Here is a 19,297-nt window from a genome sequence, read left to right on the forward strand (position 1 = left end):
CCAAAATAAGTCTATGAAATCTGAAAAATGAGATGACAAATGATTTAAAAATGAGGAATATAATAAAATAAAATAAATGTTATTATTCCATATTAGAAAAAAAAGGCTAATCATGAAAAAGGAGAGTTTTCCCAGTTTATTTCTTAATTAAAACGAAAAAGAAATAAGTACATATTTGCTCTGAAGAAGCTCAGATTTGAGGATTTGGACCATTTTTAGGTCTTTAAATGATCGGGATTTCACTCAGATTTACTAACACGGCTTAAAAATTCCATTAGCCTGAGGTATGCTTGTTCCCGTAGCGATGAAATCTTTCAGTGTCATTGATGGACACGGAAGCACCATCTTGCATCTTTTTTTTCTTTTTTTCTTTTCCAGTGAGTTTATCACTACTGGACATCCAAATCATTTGAGCTAGGAGGGATGGCAGCCAAAAAAAAGGCTCAGATGAGGATTTGGGGCGTTTTTCGTTGAGCGGCATGGCCGAAAACTGCCGTGGGTTTGAGAGGCCCGTTGCGTTGAATCTACGGCGCGGCGGACGAGGCCTTGGCTTTGGCTTTGGCTTTGGCTTCTTCCCTTTCCCGACGAATGGCCGCTATCCGGAAGGGATGCGAGGCGCCCGCGTCGGGTTGGGCCAGAACTCGGTCTTTCCTCTCCAGTTTTTGCCGTTCCATCTCGCGCTGCCACTCCTGCTCTTTCAGCTCCTCGTCCTGCAATTCCTTCTTCTCGCGCTGTCGTTTCTCCATCTGCGCCCGCAGCTCCACCTGGTACTCCACGTAGTTCTGACGCTGCCTTTTGGCCAACTCCTCTTCGGCCCGTTTCATGTCCCGCGCCGAGGCGTCCAGCTCCGCCCGCTCCTTAACCTGGTCGGCGCGTCTTTGAAACTCACATTGCTCTACGCGTGCCCCAGAAAACAAAAACAAGATGATGCTGAGATCCAAAACAAGCACTAACGTAGATTTTTTTTTCATAAATGTAAATAAACGACGGCAAGCCTTACGTTTTTGCGCGGTCTGGAGGCGTTGCGACTCTATGCAATCGATCATTAGCCGGTTCCGGGCCTCCTGCTGCATGAGGTTCTGTTCTTCTCGTTTGTCCCACGTTTCCTTCATCTTTTCCGCCATCATTCGCTCCATCTCTTCCTCTTCCTTTTTGCGCCGCGTCGACTGATCGGACAAGTACTGACAAAAGCGCACCTGCTCCTCCCTCAGGTCCGCCTGAAAAGTCAATGCGTTGACAGTAAACGCTAGAATGTTCCTCCACTGGGCTAATGGATTGACTTTAGCAAACACATGAACAAAAATGGCTACGCTAGCTTCTTAATTAGCAGGCAACTTAATTTAGGTTTTTTAAATGATTGGAAATTAGCTAATAGGAGTCATTTTAGCTATCAAAGTGACAAAGATGGCTGAAAAACGACATCAGGTTGAGCTACGCTAGCTCGTTCTGTAGTGATAATCAGTTTGTAGGTGTCTAAACGATTGGATATTGTCTAATGGATCGATTTTAGCGGACAAATTGATTGACATTAGCCTGCACAACGGTTCCAATTTTCCCGTCTCTAAACGATTGAACTTTGTCCAATGGATCGATTTTAGCGGACAAATTGATTGACATTAGCCTGCGCAACGCTAGCAATTTTCACGTCACTAAACGATTGGACTTTATGCTAACAAATTGCTTTCGGTTAACAGACAAATATGCCTAAATGGACATTAGCTTGAGCTTTAGCAAGCATTTTTAGACCTCGATGCAATTGTACTCTGACTAAAGGATTGATTTTGGCTAAAAGATTGAAAAATTGACATTAACGCTAGTATTTTTTTTTAAAGTCAGGTACACTTAAGTGAGATCTCATGTAAGGGGCTACAAAACACCCAGGTTTCGAGTGCAGATGCGGATCAAGCAGGGAAAGGGAGGTTACCCTCTTGTCGGCGTGGTCCTGCTTGGCCTGATTCTCGTCGTCCAGCATCCGTTGAACGATGGCCAGGTCCACCTGGAGCTCCTCCTGCCGCTCCTTGGCCACACGTTCCAACTTTAAGCGCAAGCTGTCATCCAGGATGGCACGCCGGGTTTCCTGGGCCTCTTGCTGCAGCCGACGCTCGTTGTGAGCCATGTCCCGTAGGGTCTGCATCTCCTGGCCCTGCAAGAGTGTGCAGTCTTTTTCTTTTTTTTGCATTGCCTTTTAACCCAATTTTTCACCTACTGAAGACTTTCTATGTATTTTTCCATATTGTCAGTATTCACTTTATTTTTTGCCAAAATAAGTCTATCAAATCTGAAAAATGAGATGACAAATGATTTAAAAAATGAGAAAATATTCCCCTTTTTCCTTATTTAAAATAAAAAAAAAATCTGAATTCCTTTTAGTTTAAAAATAGTTTACTGTATTTCCCATTTAGTTTACACATAATAAAATAAAATACAATAAATGACATTATTCCATATTAGAAAAAAAGGCTAATCATGAAAAAGGAGAATTTTCCCAGTTTATTTCTTAATTAAAATGAAAAAGAAATAAGTACATATTTGCTCTGAAGAAGCTCAGATTTGAGGATTTGGACCATTTTTAGGTCTTTAAATGATCGGGATTTCACTCAGATTTACTATCACGGCTTAAAAATTCCATTAGCCTGAGGTATGCTTGTTCCCGTAGCGATTAAATCTTTCAGTCTTTGACGTTTTGGATTTTTTGTAATTTTGTCCATTTTTACCCCCCTTGTTCTTTAAAAATATTTTTGCGGTATTTGCATTTAATGATTATCGCAAGCATTTACTTTTTTCACGCTTTTCTTTTTTCCCCCAATTTTTTTGCTTTTTGCAGTTTTATCCAATTGTTCTTTTATTCCCATTTTTTGCGTTTATGAGCGGATTTTTTATATTCAGGGTGGTTTTTCGGCGGCGGCGGCCCCCCACCTGCTTTTCGGCTTCCTCCTGTCGCCGGCGCCGCTCCTGCTGGCGACGACCCTCGGCCGCCTCCATCTGCTGGCGGAGGTATTCCATCTGCAGCCGTCCACGGTGGCGGGTCTCGGTCTCTTCGTTCTTTTCCCGCTCCTCCTTGGCGCGGGTGTCGTCTCGCCAGAGCCGGTAGAACATGTCGTCCTCCAGCCGCTGGAGGCGGGCGTCCTCCTCTCGCCCGCGCACCTGCGCCTCTCGCTCGTGGCACACCTGCAAAAGCCGCTGCTTGCTCTGCGCCTCCCGGAGCTCCTGGCACTGCAACCTGAAAAGCCACAACCCCGAGTGAGCGACGTCACGGACGAGGGACGGCGGAGACGGACGCCGGCCGACCTGAACTGCTGGTCCAGCTTTTCCGCCACCGTCTGCCGGCGAAGCGCCTCCCTGGTTTCTTGCAGGTTTTGGGCTCGCTCTCGCATCTGCGCCTGGATCACCGCCGGCGTCTTATGATCCCGCCGAGCCTTCAGTATCAGGCGTCTTTCCTCATCGTCCAGAAGGCCTCGTAACCTGAGGAGCGGACGCACGTAGACAAACGACTCACCGGTCGCCGGTAAAGGTCGACCGAGAAGGGATTTTCAAATCCTATGCTGATTTAAAAATAAAATAAAATTGCTGATGCATTTTTTTCTAAATGGAAAAAACCATACGTTAATAAGAAAGAAAACCTGCCAAACAGTGAATATCTTTTTACTCTTTTATAACAGATACCGTCTATTTACCCAATTTATCGGTCGACCTATATTGAATTCTTTAATTGTCATTATACAAATACGTATGAGATTTAAGTAATGTCAGGAACACACACGAAAACAAGCACAGATATGAAAACTAAGTCCTTCAATACGTGCGGACACCACCTATTAAAACAAACGTTGGTACAAACCTGTTTTTCTTATTGGTAATTAATTTATTACTACGCCACAAGCTAGCATAGCTCAGGCTAATGTTTTCAACCATGTAAGCTAACCTCAACTCGTTAGCCCACTCGTTTATAAAGACCTAAAGTGCTCCAAATCTTTTTATCAAAAGTCAAGAGCAAATATTTACGTATTACTCTTTCATTTTGTATTTTATACATGTATTGTTTAAAAGCAAAGACGTCTCCGAGGGTAAATTGAACGTGTAGCACTATCACCTGTCTCGCTAACTCGGGGAAGGGATAACTAACTTACCGGTCTCTGCGCTCCTGAACCGAGAAGAGCTGCTGCATCATGACCTCGTTGACGTCCTTGTCGAGGAGTCTTCCGAAATAGATGTCGTCGGTGTCCCGAAGCCACTTGTTGGTGACCCCGCACGTCTGGAGCTCGGTGACGGCCTCGGTGGCACGCTCCCGCAGCTGTTCCTGCTTGTGACGGAGCATCATGGCACGGCGGGCCGGAAGCATTTTCGCACTTTTTTTTTAACACTTCTTCTCACGTTGACGGGTCCGATCATAAAATGATCCTAAAAGGCAACAAAAATAAAACAAACAAATAAGATAACGCATTACGAGGGTTTCCATTTTTGTATTTCATGGGCCCCCTCTAGTGGTAACTAGAATAAACCCCTAATAAGCTTCGTTTTGGACAAAGTCACTACAATGGAAGTCCATTCAGAAGTTTTCATTAACTTAACTTATCCGTTAACTTATCCCAAGTCATGAATTGTGTTGTGATCGTTTTATTTTTATTTTTAATATTCTTTTATTCTATTTTGGCCTACTTTTTTCAAGTTAGCAGTGCTAACTGCTCGCTTTTTTGCTTCCTAAAAATAAAATAAAAATATATTTGTTTATAGCACTCACCTGCTACCAGTGCAAGTCCCCTGCTACTTGGTTTGTCCTTTTTTCAGTTTTTTTCCGAGCAGTCGCGTCTCCACGGTGACGGACAAACAGGGGTGCTGACGTCACCTCCGACCTAAAGACACTCGCCAATGTCGCAGACACGTGACTTGGAGGAAGACTTCCTCACGTCAGGGAAGATGGACTCAAAACAAAAGCACCTCAGACGAAATCGAATAAAGACGGTACTGTATTTTGCTGCCAAAGACGGAAATTGACGTCCAATCGTAGGGGAAGTGGAAGACAAAGTGATTTAGTCATTTCAACTGCGAACAGAAGAATAAAAAGAAGTGTCTTGCCCCTTACCAATATGGCCGCCCTGGGGTGACGTCCCCAAGTCCATGCATTGACATTAATAGGTCAAAACTAGCATGTTTTTTTTCTTTTCCATCTGTCGAAAAGCATCTATTTACTTTAACAGGAATAGACATCCAATCTGTTGGAAATGGTCTAAGTCAATACATAAAATATGAATTGATTAATTTTGATTGAAACAAAGTGTAATTCTTACAAGCTGCTTTGGTCATGAATCAAAATGACCCCCCTGCATTTTGTTCTTAATAGTGATATAACTGAATATGAAGGATACAGAGATGATATTACGTGAACTGAATATATCTTTATTGATATTTTAAGAAAAAACATGAATGAGGATTGGTTAGCTGGGGCGGCCTCGTCGGCTAGCGTATTTGCTGTTGCGATGTCGGCTGCCGCGCCACCTGGAGGTTGCCTGGCGCCATCCTCCGGCCTTCTGTCGCCGGCCTTGGTGGGAGAATTTGACAAGGCCTTTCGTGTCCTCGTCACCCCCGCCTTCAGTTTTGTCCTTCTTTGGGTGACTCCTTTGTTTATCATCGTCATCATTCCGGGTGGCTTCAACTTGGGCTCTCGTTGGGTGATGACGTCTGCCTTCGTTGTCATCATTGTCGTTCCGTCTACCTTCAGCTAGGACTCTCGATGGATGACGACGGCGGCCTTCGTCATCATCATCATTCCGGCTTGCTTGAACTTGGACTCTCGTTGGTTGACGACGGCGGCCTTCGTCATCATCATTCCGGCTTGCTTGAACTTGGACTCTCGTTGGGTGATGAAGTCTGCCTTCGTTGTCATCATCGTCATTCCGTCTGCCTTCAGCTAGGACTCTCGATGGATGACGACTCCCTTCGTCATTCCTGCTTCCTTCAACTTGGACTCTCGATGGATTACGACGGCCTACTTTGTCGTCATCGTCATTCCTGCTTCCTTCAACTTGGACTCTCGTTGGTTGACGACGGCGGCCTTCGTCATCGTCATGCCGGCTGCCTTCATCTTGAACTCTCGTTGGTTGAGGACGGCTGCCTTCATCGTCATCATCATCGTTGCGGCTTGCTTGAACTTGGACTCTCGTTGGTTGACGACGGCGGCCTTCGTCATCATCATCATTCCGGCTTGCTTGAACTTGGACTCTCGTTGGTTGACGACGGCGGCCTTCGTCATCATCATCATTCCGGCTTGCTTGAACTTGGACTCTCGTTGGGTGATGAAGTCTGCCTTCGTTGTCATCATCGTCATTCCGTCTGCCTTCAGCTAGGACTCTCGATGGATGACGACTCCCTTCGTCATTCCTGCTTCCTTCAACTTTGACTCTCGATGGATGACGACGGCCTACTTTGTCGTCATCGTCATTCCTGCTTCCTTCAACTTGGACTCTCGTTGGTTGACGACGGCGGCCTTCGTCATCGTCATGCCGGCTGCCTTCATCTTGAACTCTCGTTGGTTGAGGACGGCTGCCTTCATCGTCATCATCATCGTTGCGGCTTGCTTGAACTTGGACTCTCGTTGGTTGACGACGGCGGCCTTCGTCATCATCATCATTCCGGCTGCCTTGAACTCTCGTTGGTTGCCGACGGCGGCCTTCATCATCATTCCGGCTGCCTTGAACTTGGACTCTCGTTGGTTGACGGCGGCGGCCTTCGTCATCATCATCATCATCATTCCGGCTGGTTAGAACTCTCGTTGGTTGCCGACGGCCGCCTTCATCATCGTCATCGTCATTCCGGCTTCCTTGAACTTGGACTTTCGTTGGTTGACGACGGCGGCCTTCGTCGTCATCATCATTCCGGCTGGCTTGAACTTGGACTCTCGTTGTTTGAGGACGGCCGCCTACATCATCGTCATCATCGTTCCGGCTTGCTTGAACATGGACACTCGGTTGAAGACTGCTGCCCTCGTCATCATCATCATTCCGGCTGGCTTGAACTCTCGTTGGTTGCCGACGGCCGTCTTCATCATCGTCATCATCGTTCCGGCTTGCTTGAACCCTCGTTGGTTGAGGACGGCGGCCTTCATCATCATCATCATTCCGGCTGGCTTGAACTCTCGTTGGTTGCCGACGGCCGCTTTCATCATCGTCATCGTCATTCCGGCTTGCTTGAACTTGGACTTTCGTTGGTTGAGGACGGCTGCCTTCATCGTCATCATCATCATTCCGGCTTGCTTGAACTTGGGCTCTCGTTGGTTGACGGCGGCTTTCGTCATCATCTTCATCATTCCGGCTGGCTTGAACTCTCGTTGTTTGAGGACGGCCGTCTTCATCGTCGTCATCATTCCGGCTGGCTTGAACTCTCAATGGTTGACGACGGCGTCCTTCGTCATCATCATCATCATTCCGGCTGGCTTGAACTCTCGTTGGTTGAGGACGGCTGCCTTCATCATCATCATCGTCGTTCTGGGTGCCTTGAACTTTGACTCTCGTTGGTCGAGGACGGCGGCCTTCATCATCATCATCATTCCGGCTGGCTTGAACTCTCGTTGGTTGAGTACGGCGGCCTTCGTCATCATCATCATCCAAGCTGGCTTGAACTCTCGTTGGTTGCCGACTGCCGCCTTCATCATCATCATCGTCATTCCGGCTTGCTTGGACTTGGACTCTCGTTGGTTGAGGACGGCGGCCTTCATCATCATCATCGTCATTCCGGCTGGCTTGAACTCTCGTTGGTTGCCGACTGCCGCCTTCGTCGTCATCATCATCGTTCCGGCTTGCTTGAACTTGGACTCTCATTGGATGACGAAGGCCTTCGTCATCATCATCATTCCGGCTGGCTTGAACTCTCGTTGGTTGCCGACGGCCGCCTTCATCATCGTCATCATCGTTCCGGCTTGCTTGAACTCTCGTTGGTTGAGGACGGCGGCCTTCATCATCATCATCATCGTCATTCCGGCTTGCTTGAACTTGGACTCTCGTTGGTTGACGGCGGCGGCCTTGATCATCATCATCATCGTCGTCGTTCCGGCTGGCTTGAACCCTCGTTGGTTGAGGACGGCGGCCTTCATCATCATCATCATCGTCATTCCGGCTTGCTTGAACTTGGACTCTCGTTGGTTGCGGACGGCGGCCTTCATCATCGTCATCATCATCATTCCGGCTTGCTTGAACTTGGACTCTCATTGGATGACGACGACGGCCTTCGTCATCATCATCATCATCATCATCATCATTTCGGCTGGCTTGATCTCTCGTTGGTTGCCGACTGCCGCCTTCATCGTCATCATCATCGTTCCGGCTTGCTTGAACTTGGACTCTCATTGGATGACGACGACGGCCTTCGTCATCATCATCATTTCGGCTGGCTTGATCTCTCGTTGGTTGCCGACGGCCGTCTTCATCATCGTCATCGTCATTCCGGCTGGCTTGAACTCTCGTTGGTTGAGGACGGCGGCCTTCATTATCATCATCGTCATTCCGGCTGGCTTGAACTCTCGTTGGTTGCCGACTGCCGCCTTCATCGTCATCATCATCGTTCCGACTTGCTTGAACTTGGACTCTCATTGGATGACGACGACGGCCTTCGTCGTCATCATCATCATTCCGGCTGGCTTGAACTCTCGTTGGTTGCCGACGGCCGCCTTCATCATCGTCATCATCATTCCGGCTTGCTTCAACTTGGACTCTTGTTGGTTGAGGACGGCGGCCTTCATCATCGTCATCATCATTCCGGCTGGCTTGAACTCTCGTTGGTTGCCGACTGCCGCCTTCATCGTCATCATCATCGTTCCGACTTGCTTGAACTTGGACTCTCATTGGATGACGACGACGGCCTTCGTCGTCATCATCATCATTCCGGCTGGCTTGAACTCTCGTTGGTTGCCGACGGCCGCCTTCATCATCGTCATCATCATTCCGGCTTGCTTCAACTTGGACTCTTGTTGGTTGAGGACGGCGGCCTTCATCATCGTCATCATCATTCCGGCTGGCTTGAACTCTCGTTGGTTGCCGACGGCCGCCTTCATCATCGTCATCGTCATTCCGGCTTGCTTGAACTCTCGTTGGTTGCCGACGGCCGCCTTCATCGTCATCATCATCATTCCGGCTTGCTTGAACTCTCGTTGGTTGAGGACGGCGGCCTTCATCATCATCATCGTCATTCCGGCTGGCTTGAACTCTCGTTGGTTGCCGACTGCCGCCTTCATCGTCATCATCATCGTTCCGGCTTGCTTGAACTTGGACTCTCATTGGATGACGACGACGGCCTTCGTCGTCATCATCATCATTCCGGCTTGCTTGAACTCTCGTTGGTTGCCGACTGCCGCCTTCATCGTCATCATCATCGTTCCGACTTGCTTGAACTTGGACTCTCATTGGATGACGACGACGGCCTTCGTCATCATCATCATTCCGGCTGGCTTGAACTCTCGTTGGTTGCCGACTGCCGCCTTCATCGTCATCATCATCGTTCCGACTTGCTTGAACTTGGACTCTCATTGGATGACGACGACGGCCTTCGTCGTCATCATCATCATTCCGGCTGGCTTGAACTCTCGTTGGTTGAGGACGGCCGCCTTCATCGTCATCATCATCATTCCGGCTTGCTTGAACTCTCGTTGGTTGAGGACGGCTGCCTTCGTCGTCATCATCATCGTTCCGGCTTGCTTGAACTCTCGTTGGTTGAGGACGGCGGCCTTCATCATCATCATCGTCATTCCGGCTGGCTTGAACTCTCGTTGGTTGCCGACTGCCGCCTTCATCGTCATCATCATCGTTCCGGCTTGCTTGAACTTGGACTCTCATTGGATGACGACGACGGCCTTCGTCATCATCATCATTCCGGCTGGCTTGAACTCTCGTTGGTTGCCGACTGCCGCCTTCATCGTCATCATCATCGTTCCGACTTGCTTGAACTTGGACTCTCATTGGATGACGACGACGGCCTTCGTCGTCATCATCATCATTCCGGCTGGCTTGAACTCTCGTTGGTTGAGGACGGCCGCCTTCATCGTCATCATCATCATTCCGGCTTGCCTGAACTCTCGTTGGTTGAGGACGGCTGCCTTCGTCGTCATCATCATCGTTCCGGCTTGCTTGAACTCTCGTTGGTTGAGGACGGCGGCCTTCATCATCATCATCGTCATTCCGGCTGGCTTGAACTCTCGTTGGTTGCCGACTGCCGCCTTCATCGTCATCATCATCGTTCCGGCTTGCTTGAACTTGGACTCTCATTGGATGACGACGACGGCCTTCGTCGTCATCATCATCATTCCGGCTTGCTTGAACTCTCGTTGGTTGCCGACTGCCGCCTTCATCGTCATCATCATCGTTCCGACTTGCTTGAACTTGGACTCTCATTGGATGACGACGACGGCCTTCGTCATCATCATCATTCCGGCTGGCTTGAACTCTCGTTGGTTGCCGACTGCCGCCTTCATCGTCATCATCATCGTTCCGACTTGCTTGAACTTGGACTCTCATTGGATGACGACGACGGCCTTCGTCGTCATCATCATCATTCCGGCTGGCTTGAACTCTCGTTGGTTGAGGACGGCCGCCTTCATCGTCATCATCATCATTCCGGCTTGCTTGAACTCTCGTTGGTTGAGGACGGCTGCCTTCGTCGTCATCATCATCGTTCCGGCTTGCTTGAACTTGGACTCTCATTGGACGACGAAGGCCTTCATCATCATCATCATCATCCCGGCTGGCTTGAACTCTCGTTGGTTGCCGACGGCCACCTTCATCATCGTCATCATCGTTCCGGCTTGCTTGAACTTGGACGCTCATTGGATGACGACGACGGCCTTCGTCATCATCATCATCATCATCATCATTTCGGCTGGCTTGAACTCTCGTTGGTTGCCGACGGCCACCTTCATCATCGTCATCATCGTTCCGGCTTGCTTGGACTCTCGTTGGTGGAGGACGGCGGCCTTCATTATCATCATCATCGTCATTCCGGCTGGCTTGAACTCTCGTTGGTTGCCGACGGCCGCCTTCGTCATCATCATCGTTCCGGCTTGCTTGAACTTGGACTCTCATTGGATGACGACGAAGGCCTTCGTCATCATCGTCATTCCGGCTGGCTTGAACTCTCGTTGGTTGCCGACGGCCGCCTTCATCGTCATCATCATCATTCCGGCTTGCTTGAACTCTCGTTGGTGGAGGACGGTGGCCTTCGTCATCATCATCATCGTTCCGGCTTGCTTGAACTCTTGTTGGTTGCCGATGGCCACCTTCATCGTCGTCATCATTCCGGCTTGCTTGAACTTGGACTCTCGTTGGTTGCCGACGGCGGCCTTCGTCATCATCATCATCGTCATTCCGGCTGGCTTGAACTCTCGTTGGTTGAGGACGGCGGCCTTCATCATAGTCATCATCATCATCATTCCGGCTGGCTTGAACTCTCGTTGGTTGCGGACGGCGGCCTTCATCATCATCGTCGTTCTGGGTGCCTTGAACTTTGACTCTCGTTGGTCGAGGACGGCGGCCTTCATCATCGTCATCATCATTCCGGCTGGCTTGAACTCTCGTTGGTTGCCGACGGCCGCCTTCATCATCGTCATCATTCCGGCTTGCTTGAACTTGGACTCTCATTGGATGACGACGAAGGCCTTCGTCATCATCATCATTCCGGCTGGCTTGAACTCTCGTTGGTTGCGGACGGCGGCCTTCATCATCGTCATCATCATCATTCCGGCTGGCTTGAACTCTCGTTGGTTGCGGACGGCGGCCTTCATCATCGTCATCGTCATTCCGGCTGGCTTGAACTTGGACTCTCATTGGATGACGACGAAGGCCTTCATCATCATCATCATCATTCCGGCTGGCTTGAACTCTCGTTGGTTGCCGACTGCCGCCTTCGTCGTCATCATCATCGTTCCGGCTTGCTTGAACTTGGACTCTCATTGGATGACGAAGGCCTTCGTCATCATCATCATTCCGGCTGGCTTGAACTCTCGTTGGTTGCCGACGGCCGCCTTCATCATCGTCATCATCGTTCCGGCTTGCTTGAACTCTCGTTGGTTGACGATGGCGGTCTTTGTCATCATCATCATCGTTCCGGCTGCCTTGAACTTGAACTCTCGTTGGTTGCCGACGGCCGCCTTCATCATCGTCATCATCGTTCCGGCTTGCTTGAACTCTCGTTGGTTGAGGACGGCGGCCTTCATCATCATCATCATCGTCATTCCGGCTTGCTTGAACTTGGACTCTCGTTGGTTGACGGCGGCGGCCTTGATCATCATCATCATCGTCGTCGTTCCGGCTGGCTTGAACCCTCGTTGGTTGCCGACGGCCGCCTTCATCATCGTCATCATCGTTCCGGCTTGCTTGAACTCTCGTTGGTTGAGGACGGCGGCCTTCATCATCATCATCGTCATTCCGGCTGGCTTGAACTCTCGTTGGTTGCCGACTGCCACCTTCATCGTCATCATCATCGTTCCGGCTTGCTTGAACTTGGACTCTCATTGGATGACGACGACGGCTTTCGTCATCATCGTCATTCCGGCTGGCTTGAACTCTCGTTGGTTGCCGAAGGCCGCCTTCGTCATCGTCATCGTCATTCCGGCTAGCTTGGACTCTCGTTGGTTGAGGACGGCTGCCTTCATCATCGTCATCATCGTTCCGGCTGGCTTGAACTCTCGTTGGTTGCCGACGGCCACCTTCGTCATCATCATCATTCCGGCTGGCTTGAACTCTCGTTGGTTGCCGAAGGCCGCCTTCATCATCATCATCGTCATTCCGGCTGGCTTGAACTCTCGTTGGTTGCCGAAGGCCGCCTTCGTCATCGTCATCGTCATTCCGGCTTGCTTGAACTCTCGTTGTTTGAGGACGGCCGCCTTCATCGTCGTCATCATCATTCCGGCTTGCTTGAACTTTCGTTGGTTGAGGACGGCGGCCTTCATTATCATCATCATCGTCATTCCGGCTGGCTTGAACTCTCGTTGGTTGCCGACTGCCACCTTCATCGTCATCATCGTTCCGGCTTGCTTGAACTCTCGTTGGTTGCCGACGGCCACCTTCATCGTCATCATCATCATTCCGGCTGGCTTGAACTCTTGTTGGTTGCCAACGGCTGTCTTCATCATCGTCATCATCGTTCCGGTTTGCTTGAACTCTCGTTGGTTGCCGACGGCCGCCTTCATCGTCGTCATCATCATTCCGGCTGGCTTGAACTTGGACTCTCGTTGGTTGAGGATGCCTGCCTACATCATCATCATCATTTCGGCTGGCTTGAACTCTCGTTGGTTGCCGACGGCCACCTTCATCGTCATCATCATCATTCCGGCTGGCTTGAACTCTCGTTGGTTGCCGACGGCCGTCTTCATCATCGTCATCATCGTTCTGGCTTGCTTGAACTCTCGTTGGTTGAGGACGGCGGCCTTCATCATCATCATCATCATTCCGGCTGGCTTGAACTCTCGTTGGTTGCCGACGGCCGCCTTCATCATCGTCATCATCGTTCCGGCTTGCTTGAACTCTCGTTGGTTGACGATGGCGGTCTTTGTCATCATCATCATCGTTCCGGCTGCCTTGAACTTGAACTCTCGTTGGTTGAGGATGCCTGCCTACATCATCATCATCATTTCGGCTGGCTTGAACTCTCGTTGGTTGCCGACGGCCACCTTCATCGTCATCATCATCATTCCGGCTGGCTTGAACTCTCGTTGGTTGCCGACTGCCACCTTCATCGTCATCATCATCGTTCCGGCTTGCTTGAACTTGGACTCTCATTGGATGACGACGATGGCTTTCGTCATCATCATCATTCCGGCTGGCTTGAACTCTCGTTGGTTGCCGACGGCCGCCTTCATCATCGTCATCATCGTTCCGGCTTGCTTGGACTCTCGTTGGTTGAGGACGGCTGCCTCCATCGTCATCATCGTTCCGGCTTGCTTGAACTTGGACTCTTGTTGGTTGACGGCGGCGGCCTTCATCATCATCATCATCCCGGCTGGCTTGAACTCTCGTTGGTTGCCAATGGCCGGATTCATCATCGTCATCATCGTTCCGGCTTGCTTGAACTTGGACTCTCGTTGGTTGACGGCGGCGGCCTTGATCATCATCATCATCGTCGTCGTTCCGGCTGCCTTGAACTTTCGTTGGTTGATGACGGCGGCCTTCGTTATCATCATCATCGTCGTTCCGGCTTTTTTGAACCTGGACTGTTGTTGGTTGACGACGGCGGCCTTCATCATCATCATCATTTCGGCTGCCTTGAACTCTCGTTGGTTGACGGCTGCCTACGTCATCATCATCATCATTTTGGCTGCCTTGAACTCTCGTTGGTTGACGACGGCCGCCTTCATCGGCAACATCATCGTTCTTGCCTTGAACTTGGACTCTTGTTGGAATAGTTGGCGTTGGGTCTGCTAAAGTTGAAGCAATTTTAGTCCGTGACTTAGAGTTTTCTGAAGTCTGTTTCTTTTGACCCCGGTTCTTGGACCCTTTCCGGATTTCCTCAAGAACTTTGCGATGTAGATAATTCTTCTGACCTTTGCGACTTCCCTGACCCTTTTGACCCTGCCGTTGGTCCTTGCTACCCCAGCGGTGACCATGGCCCCAGCGACCCTTTTTACCCCAGCGAGGGCGCTTCTGACCCCACCTCTTTGTCTGTGGAGGAGTAGCCAGTGGTAAGGAAGGAAACGTTTCAGAAGAGGTTGCGGGAAGGATTATTGTCCTTTGCGTTGGGACTGGAGAATTTGTCTTGCGGGATACGGAGGGTGCCTTTGGAGGCTGGCAGTTATAACCGTAGTGGTGGTCATAGCCCTGATTTCCCCAACGTTGGCTCCAGTGTTGACCCCAGCGCCGCCGACCCCCGCGCCGGCGGTTGGGACCCCAGAAGAACTTATGACCCCAGTGCTGGCCCTTGCGAACAGGTCCCTGTACACAATTATTTCCATTGTTGGACTCCTGCCAAGAAATATTTGGTGACACAGGTTTTATCGTTTCAGGAGATGTAGGTGCGATTGTGGGGGTGGGAGGTGTTGCCATAATTGGAATTTTTCTTTGATCTTGGGAAGGAGTGAATGTTGTAGTTGCGACTGCAATTCCTTGAACCCAATCATGGAATAACTCTGGTATTACATCAGATTCCGAAGGACCAGTTAATCCAGTAGAGGATGGAGACGGGATCGTAGTTGATTGAGCCCAACCAATGGTTGTTCCAAAGGGTTCAGTCACTTCAGTATTCCTTCTTAGGACATAGGCGGGATTTGCTGTTCTTAAGGCAACTGTTCTATACATTTCATTGGTTGGGAGCTGACCACTAGTTGTTTTAGGGATGACTTCCCTTGCAGAGACTGTTTCCATTTCTGGTTTGGGCATAGATATGACTGGAGTGAATCTAGTCGGAATAATGGTTGATGAAAATGTTCCAGGTGTTGCCTTTGTCGGAGAAGTAATTGACCGAGTTGGGGATAAAGTGGCAATCCGTGAGGGTAGCGTCGACCCGAGTATGCTGGTCAAAGGCAGACTTCGGGTTGCTAATATTGATTTTGGAACGGTTGTCTTAGGTGATATAGTCACTGTGAACGGTGTAGTTGCCGACAGTGGGTGAATTGCAGTTCCTGAATTGAATGTTGTTCGTGGAGCCTGGCTACTAGTTCTGGGTCTTTCCCTCAATGGGTAAGTCATAGCTGTTGCAATCACTGGAGATGTTATCCTTAGTGTTAGTGTACCTGGGGACATCTGAGATGTCATCCCGGGGGTGGTTGTTGAAGCTGTTCCACGTGGAGTCAGACCATTGGTCGTTCTATCCCTTGCAGTCTCTTGAGACGTCAATGAAGTTTGGGAAATCGTAGTTACTGAAGTGGATGTTGTCGACAGGACTGCAGGGGTGGAAACTGGACTACGTGTTGCTTCTGGTAATTCTGTACCAGTAGATGAAGAGACAATTGTTCCTACTGGGTGAGGCCTAAAATGGATTGCAGTTGGAGCCAGACCAGTCGTCGCCCCAAGCTCCGACGTTTCTGAAGATGGTTTTTGGGAGGAAGTTGTCATTGACGAAGCGGATGTTGGAGTCATTTCGGGTTTTGCCGTCTGTTGAGAAGTTGTTAGAGGTTGCACTCTTCCTGGAAGAGATGTGGTAATTGTGGTTGAACTGCTAGTGCTTGTTCCAGGTGTTAGCAAGTCAGCACTAGTTGTGTGTGTCGCAGTCACGGCAGACTTGGTCGACGGTGCTGGGGAGGCAGTTGTCAGTCCTTTAGAGGACTTTGATTGTGCTGGGGTCGAGAGACTAGATGACCCAGCAATTTCGGTCACAGCAGAATCTGGTCCAGGTCTTGCCAACACGGGTGAAGTAATACCTCTATATTGGGATGAATCAATTGTTTTTGAAGGGGATGTTGTAGACATCACGGTTGGAGGAAGTCTACTTGTTAGTACAGGTGTGGTCGCAAAAGCTGTTTGGGTACTCTTCTGATCTGGCGGCCAAGTTAATACTGGCGTGGTCAACAATTGGGATGTGTGGGGAACTGAATTTGTATCTGAAGCCAATGTAGTTTTTGATGAACTGAAAGATTGACCAGCTACCATTCCTTTCTGAGGAGAGGTTAGGGTCGTGTAAGTCGGTGTGGCTGTAGGCAGGGTAGAAGCTAAAGTAGTCTGGAGGGCAGGGGTGGTCATCAGTTCTGGAAGGGCTGATGTGGTACTTGATAAAGTTGGAGGATGGATTGGTACAGAAACAGTTGTGGCCATCTTAGTTGTGGAAAATATAGTTGAGGTTCCAGTAGGAGTTGAGGTCGGAGCAGGACTGGTTATGGGAATGGCCGTTGGAAGGCTGGTTGTGGGAGTTGTCGTTGAGACTGCAGCTGTTGTGCTTTCAGTTGTTGTCAAGACTGCAGCTTCAATCAATTCTGAGGTTGTTTTGGTTGACGCTACTGGGGATGATTTGGGTGAAGTATGTGTGGTCGGAGCTGAAATGGTTGTGGTTGAAGAGGTGGTTGCGGACATCTCTGTTGTAAAGAATGTAGTTGAGGCCACAACAGCTGGTTTTGCCGTATTAATTGTGGTTGTGGGAAGAGAAATTACAGGCATGAGTCTCGCAAATAGAGGATCAGATGATGGAATAGAGGACATTAATTTTGGCACAGGAGGGGTTTCAAGCACAGCAGTTTCTGTTTGGACCAGTGCCGGTGCAGAGGTCGACGGCTTCTTTGAGAGAGATGGGTCAGCTGTAAGCCGACCAGTTACAGTTGGAAAGACTGAGGGACTGACGTCGAAGTACTGGGAACCGATATCAGAGGGGGTCAGAGTTGTCATTGTGGTTGGAGAACGTGTTGCATGGTCAGCAGGGGTTATGGTTTCAGTCTTAAGAGTGTTCGTCAATGTAGGCGTTGAGATGCTAGTAGTGACTGATAGTACAATACTTGTGCTTGGAGCAGATGTAGTTAAGGTGGTTATGGATGAGATGGTTGTTGGCTCTGTTGTAATAGCACTAGTGAAATGAGTGCTCGTCGCAGGTGGGGTTAAGGCCTTAGAAGTTGGATTTTCAGTTGTAGAGATGCTTGAAAAGATGCCATCCGTGGTGGTTCTTGGTGCTAAAGTTATTTTTGTGGTAGCCACTGAAGACTTTGTGGCTACTGCAGTCGTTGTGGGGAGACCAAAAGATGCTGTTGGAGAGCTGGTTGTTGCCATTATTGTGGTAGTGGTGGTGTGTGTAGTTGTGGGACCTTCCGTCAGAGGACTTGTGCTTGGAGTTGAAGTTCTTGTGGTAGGAGGGGAAGGGATCTTAGAAATTGTATTTCCAGCTGGGGTTGAGGTGCTTCTTAGTCTATCTCTTGTACTTGGAGAGACTTTTATTGTGGCAGGTGGAGTTGAGGTGATGGTTGTAGTAAAACTATGCTTTGTGGTATGCATTGAGGTAGACGGAAAAGCAGAGGTTGGGGGTGAAGTTGGTGTGATTTGTGACGGAACTGATATGGTTGTAGGTTGTAAGACTGAAATAGTGGTCTCCTGAGATGTGGCGACTGGAGCATAAGGTGCTGCATCAATGTTTGTGGTTGGCACTAGAGTCGGCATCGATGTGGGCCTAGTAGTCAAGGTAGTATTAGGTACCAGAACCGTGCTTGGGGAGAGGGTAGTAATAGCTGACGGAGTCGTGGGCACACCACCAAATTTTGATGTGGTCTGTGAAGGGGCCACAGTGCTCTGTGGTCTTGTGGCTACAGTACTCAATGAGCTCATAGCTGTGGTGCTTTCAAAGATGGCAGGTGTAGCAGATGCAAGAGTTGTAATTACAGTAGAAGAAGTGGTTGTGGCTGATGAGCCCATGGTTGAAGACATTTTTGTGGCTGTTGGGGTTGGCGGTAGGCCAAAAGAGGTCCAGACCAAATTGGGTGTCACCGTGGGAGCCCTCATGGTTGTGGTGGGAGCCCTCATGGTTGTGGTGGGAGCCCTCATGGTTGTGGTGGGAGCCCTCATGGTTGTGGTGGGAGCCCTCATGGTTGTGGTGGGAGCCCTCATGGTTGTGGTGGGAGCCCTCATGGTTGTGGTGGGAGCCCTCATGGTTGTGGTGGGAGCCCTCATGGTTGTGGTGGGAGCCCTCATGGTTGTGGTGGGAGCCCTCATGGTTGTGGTGGGAGCCCTCATGGTTGTGGTGGGAGCCCTCATGGTTGTGGTGGGAGCCCTCATGGTTGTGGTGGGAGCCCTCATGGTTGTGGTGGGAGCCCTCATGGTTGTGGTGGGAGCCCTCATGGTTGTGGTGGGAGCCCTCATGGTTGTGGTGGGAGCCCTCATGGTTGTGGTGGGAGCCCTCATGGTTGTGGTGGGAGCCCTCATGGTTGTGGTGGGAGCCCTCATGGTTGTGGTGGGAGCCCTCATGGTTGTGGTGGGAGCCCTCATGGTTGTGGTGGGAGCCCTCATGGTTGTGGTGGGAGCCGTCATGGTTGTGGTGGGAGCCGTCATGGTTGTGGTGGGAGCCGTCATGGTTGTGGTGGGAGCCGTCATGGTTGTGGTGGGAGCCCTCATGGTTGTGGTGGGAGCCGTCATGGTTGTGGTGGGAGCCCTCATGGTTGTGGTGGGAGCCCTCATGGTTGTGGTGGGAGCCCTCATGGTTGTGGTGGGAGCCCTCATGGTTGTGGTGGGAGCCCTCATGGTTGTGGTGGGAGCCCTCATGGTTGTGGTGGGAGCCCTCATGGTTGTGGTGGGAGCCCTCATGGTTGTGGTGGGAGCCCTCATGGTTGTGGTGGGAGCCCTCATGGTTGTGGTGGGAGCCCTCATGGTTGTGGTGGGAGCCCTCATGGTTGTGGTGGGAGCCCTCATGGTTGTGGTGGGAG

The 19,297-nt window shown here is 50.1% G+C and overlaps 2 protein-coding genes across 2 annotated transcripts; both read right to left on the reverse strand.

Annotated features, from left to right (window-relative positions):
• Positions 1-115: 115 nt before the first annotated feature.
• cfap53 (cilia and flagella associated protein 53) lies at positions 116-4,845 on the reverse strand. The gene is made up of 6 exons (XM_077622264.1): positions 4,739-4,845; positions 4,128-4,398; positions 3,289-3,462; positions 2,917-3,220; positions 1,925-2,143; positions 116-1,217 (listed from the first exon to the last, which is right to left on the reverse strand). The coding sequence occupies exons 2-6, from the start codon at positions 4,337-4,339 to the stop codon at positions 525-527; spliced, it is 1,602 nt and encodes a 533-aa protein (XP_077478390.1). The 5' UTR covers positions 4,340-4,398; positions 4,739-4,845; the 3' UTR covers positions 116-524.
• A 1,570-nt stretch (positions 4,846-6,415) lies between these two features.
• On the reverse strand, positions 6,416-18,443 carry LOC144091283 (uncharacterized). The gene is made up of 4 exons (XM_077623501.1): positions 10,050-18,443; positions 7,910-8,146; positions 7,145-7,339; positions 6,416-6,607 (listed from the first exon to the last, which is right to left on the reverse strand). Exons 1-4 carry the CDS (start codon positions 18,441-18,443, stop codon positions 6,416-6,418), a joined length of 9,018 nt encoding a protein of 3,005 aa, XP_077479627.1.
• Between the last annotated feature and the right edge of the window lie 854 nt (positions 18,444-19,297).

Source organism: Stigmatopora argus, chromosome 16 (genome assembly GCF_051989625.1).
Source record: "Stigmatopora argus isolate UIUO_Sarg chromosome 16, RoL_Sarg_1.0, whole genome shotgun sequence".
NCBI classification, from domain to species: Eukaryota; Metazoa; Chordata; class Actinopteri; order Syngnathiformes; family Syngnathidae; genus Stigmatopora; species Stigmatopora argus.

Coding starts and splice junctions, on each gene's coding strand:
- cfap53 (XM_077622264.1), bottom strand. CDS start 4,339: ATGCTTCCGGCCCGCCGTGCCATGATGCTCCGTCACAAGCAGGAACAG. Junction 3,463..4,127: donor GTTCAGGAGCGCAGAGACCG/GTAAGTTAGTTA, acceptor TCCGCTCCTCAG/GTTACGAGGCCTTCTGGACG. Junction 1,218..1,924: donor AGGACCACGCCGACAAGAGG/GTAACCTCCCTT, acceptor TTGACTTTTCAG/GCGGACCTGAGGGAGGAGCA.
- LOC144091283 (XM_077623501.1), bottom strand. CDS start 18,443: ATGAGGGCTCCCACCACAACCATGAGGGCTCCCACCACAACCATGAGG. Junction 8,147..10,049: donor CTCAACCAACGAGAGTTCAG/GCAAGCCGGAAT, acceptor ACGATGATGAAG/GCCGCCGTCCGCAACCAACG. Junction 6,608..7,144: donor TGACGATGATGAAAGCGGCC/GTCGGCAACCAA, acceptor ATGATGACGAAG/GCCGCCGTCGTCAACCAACG.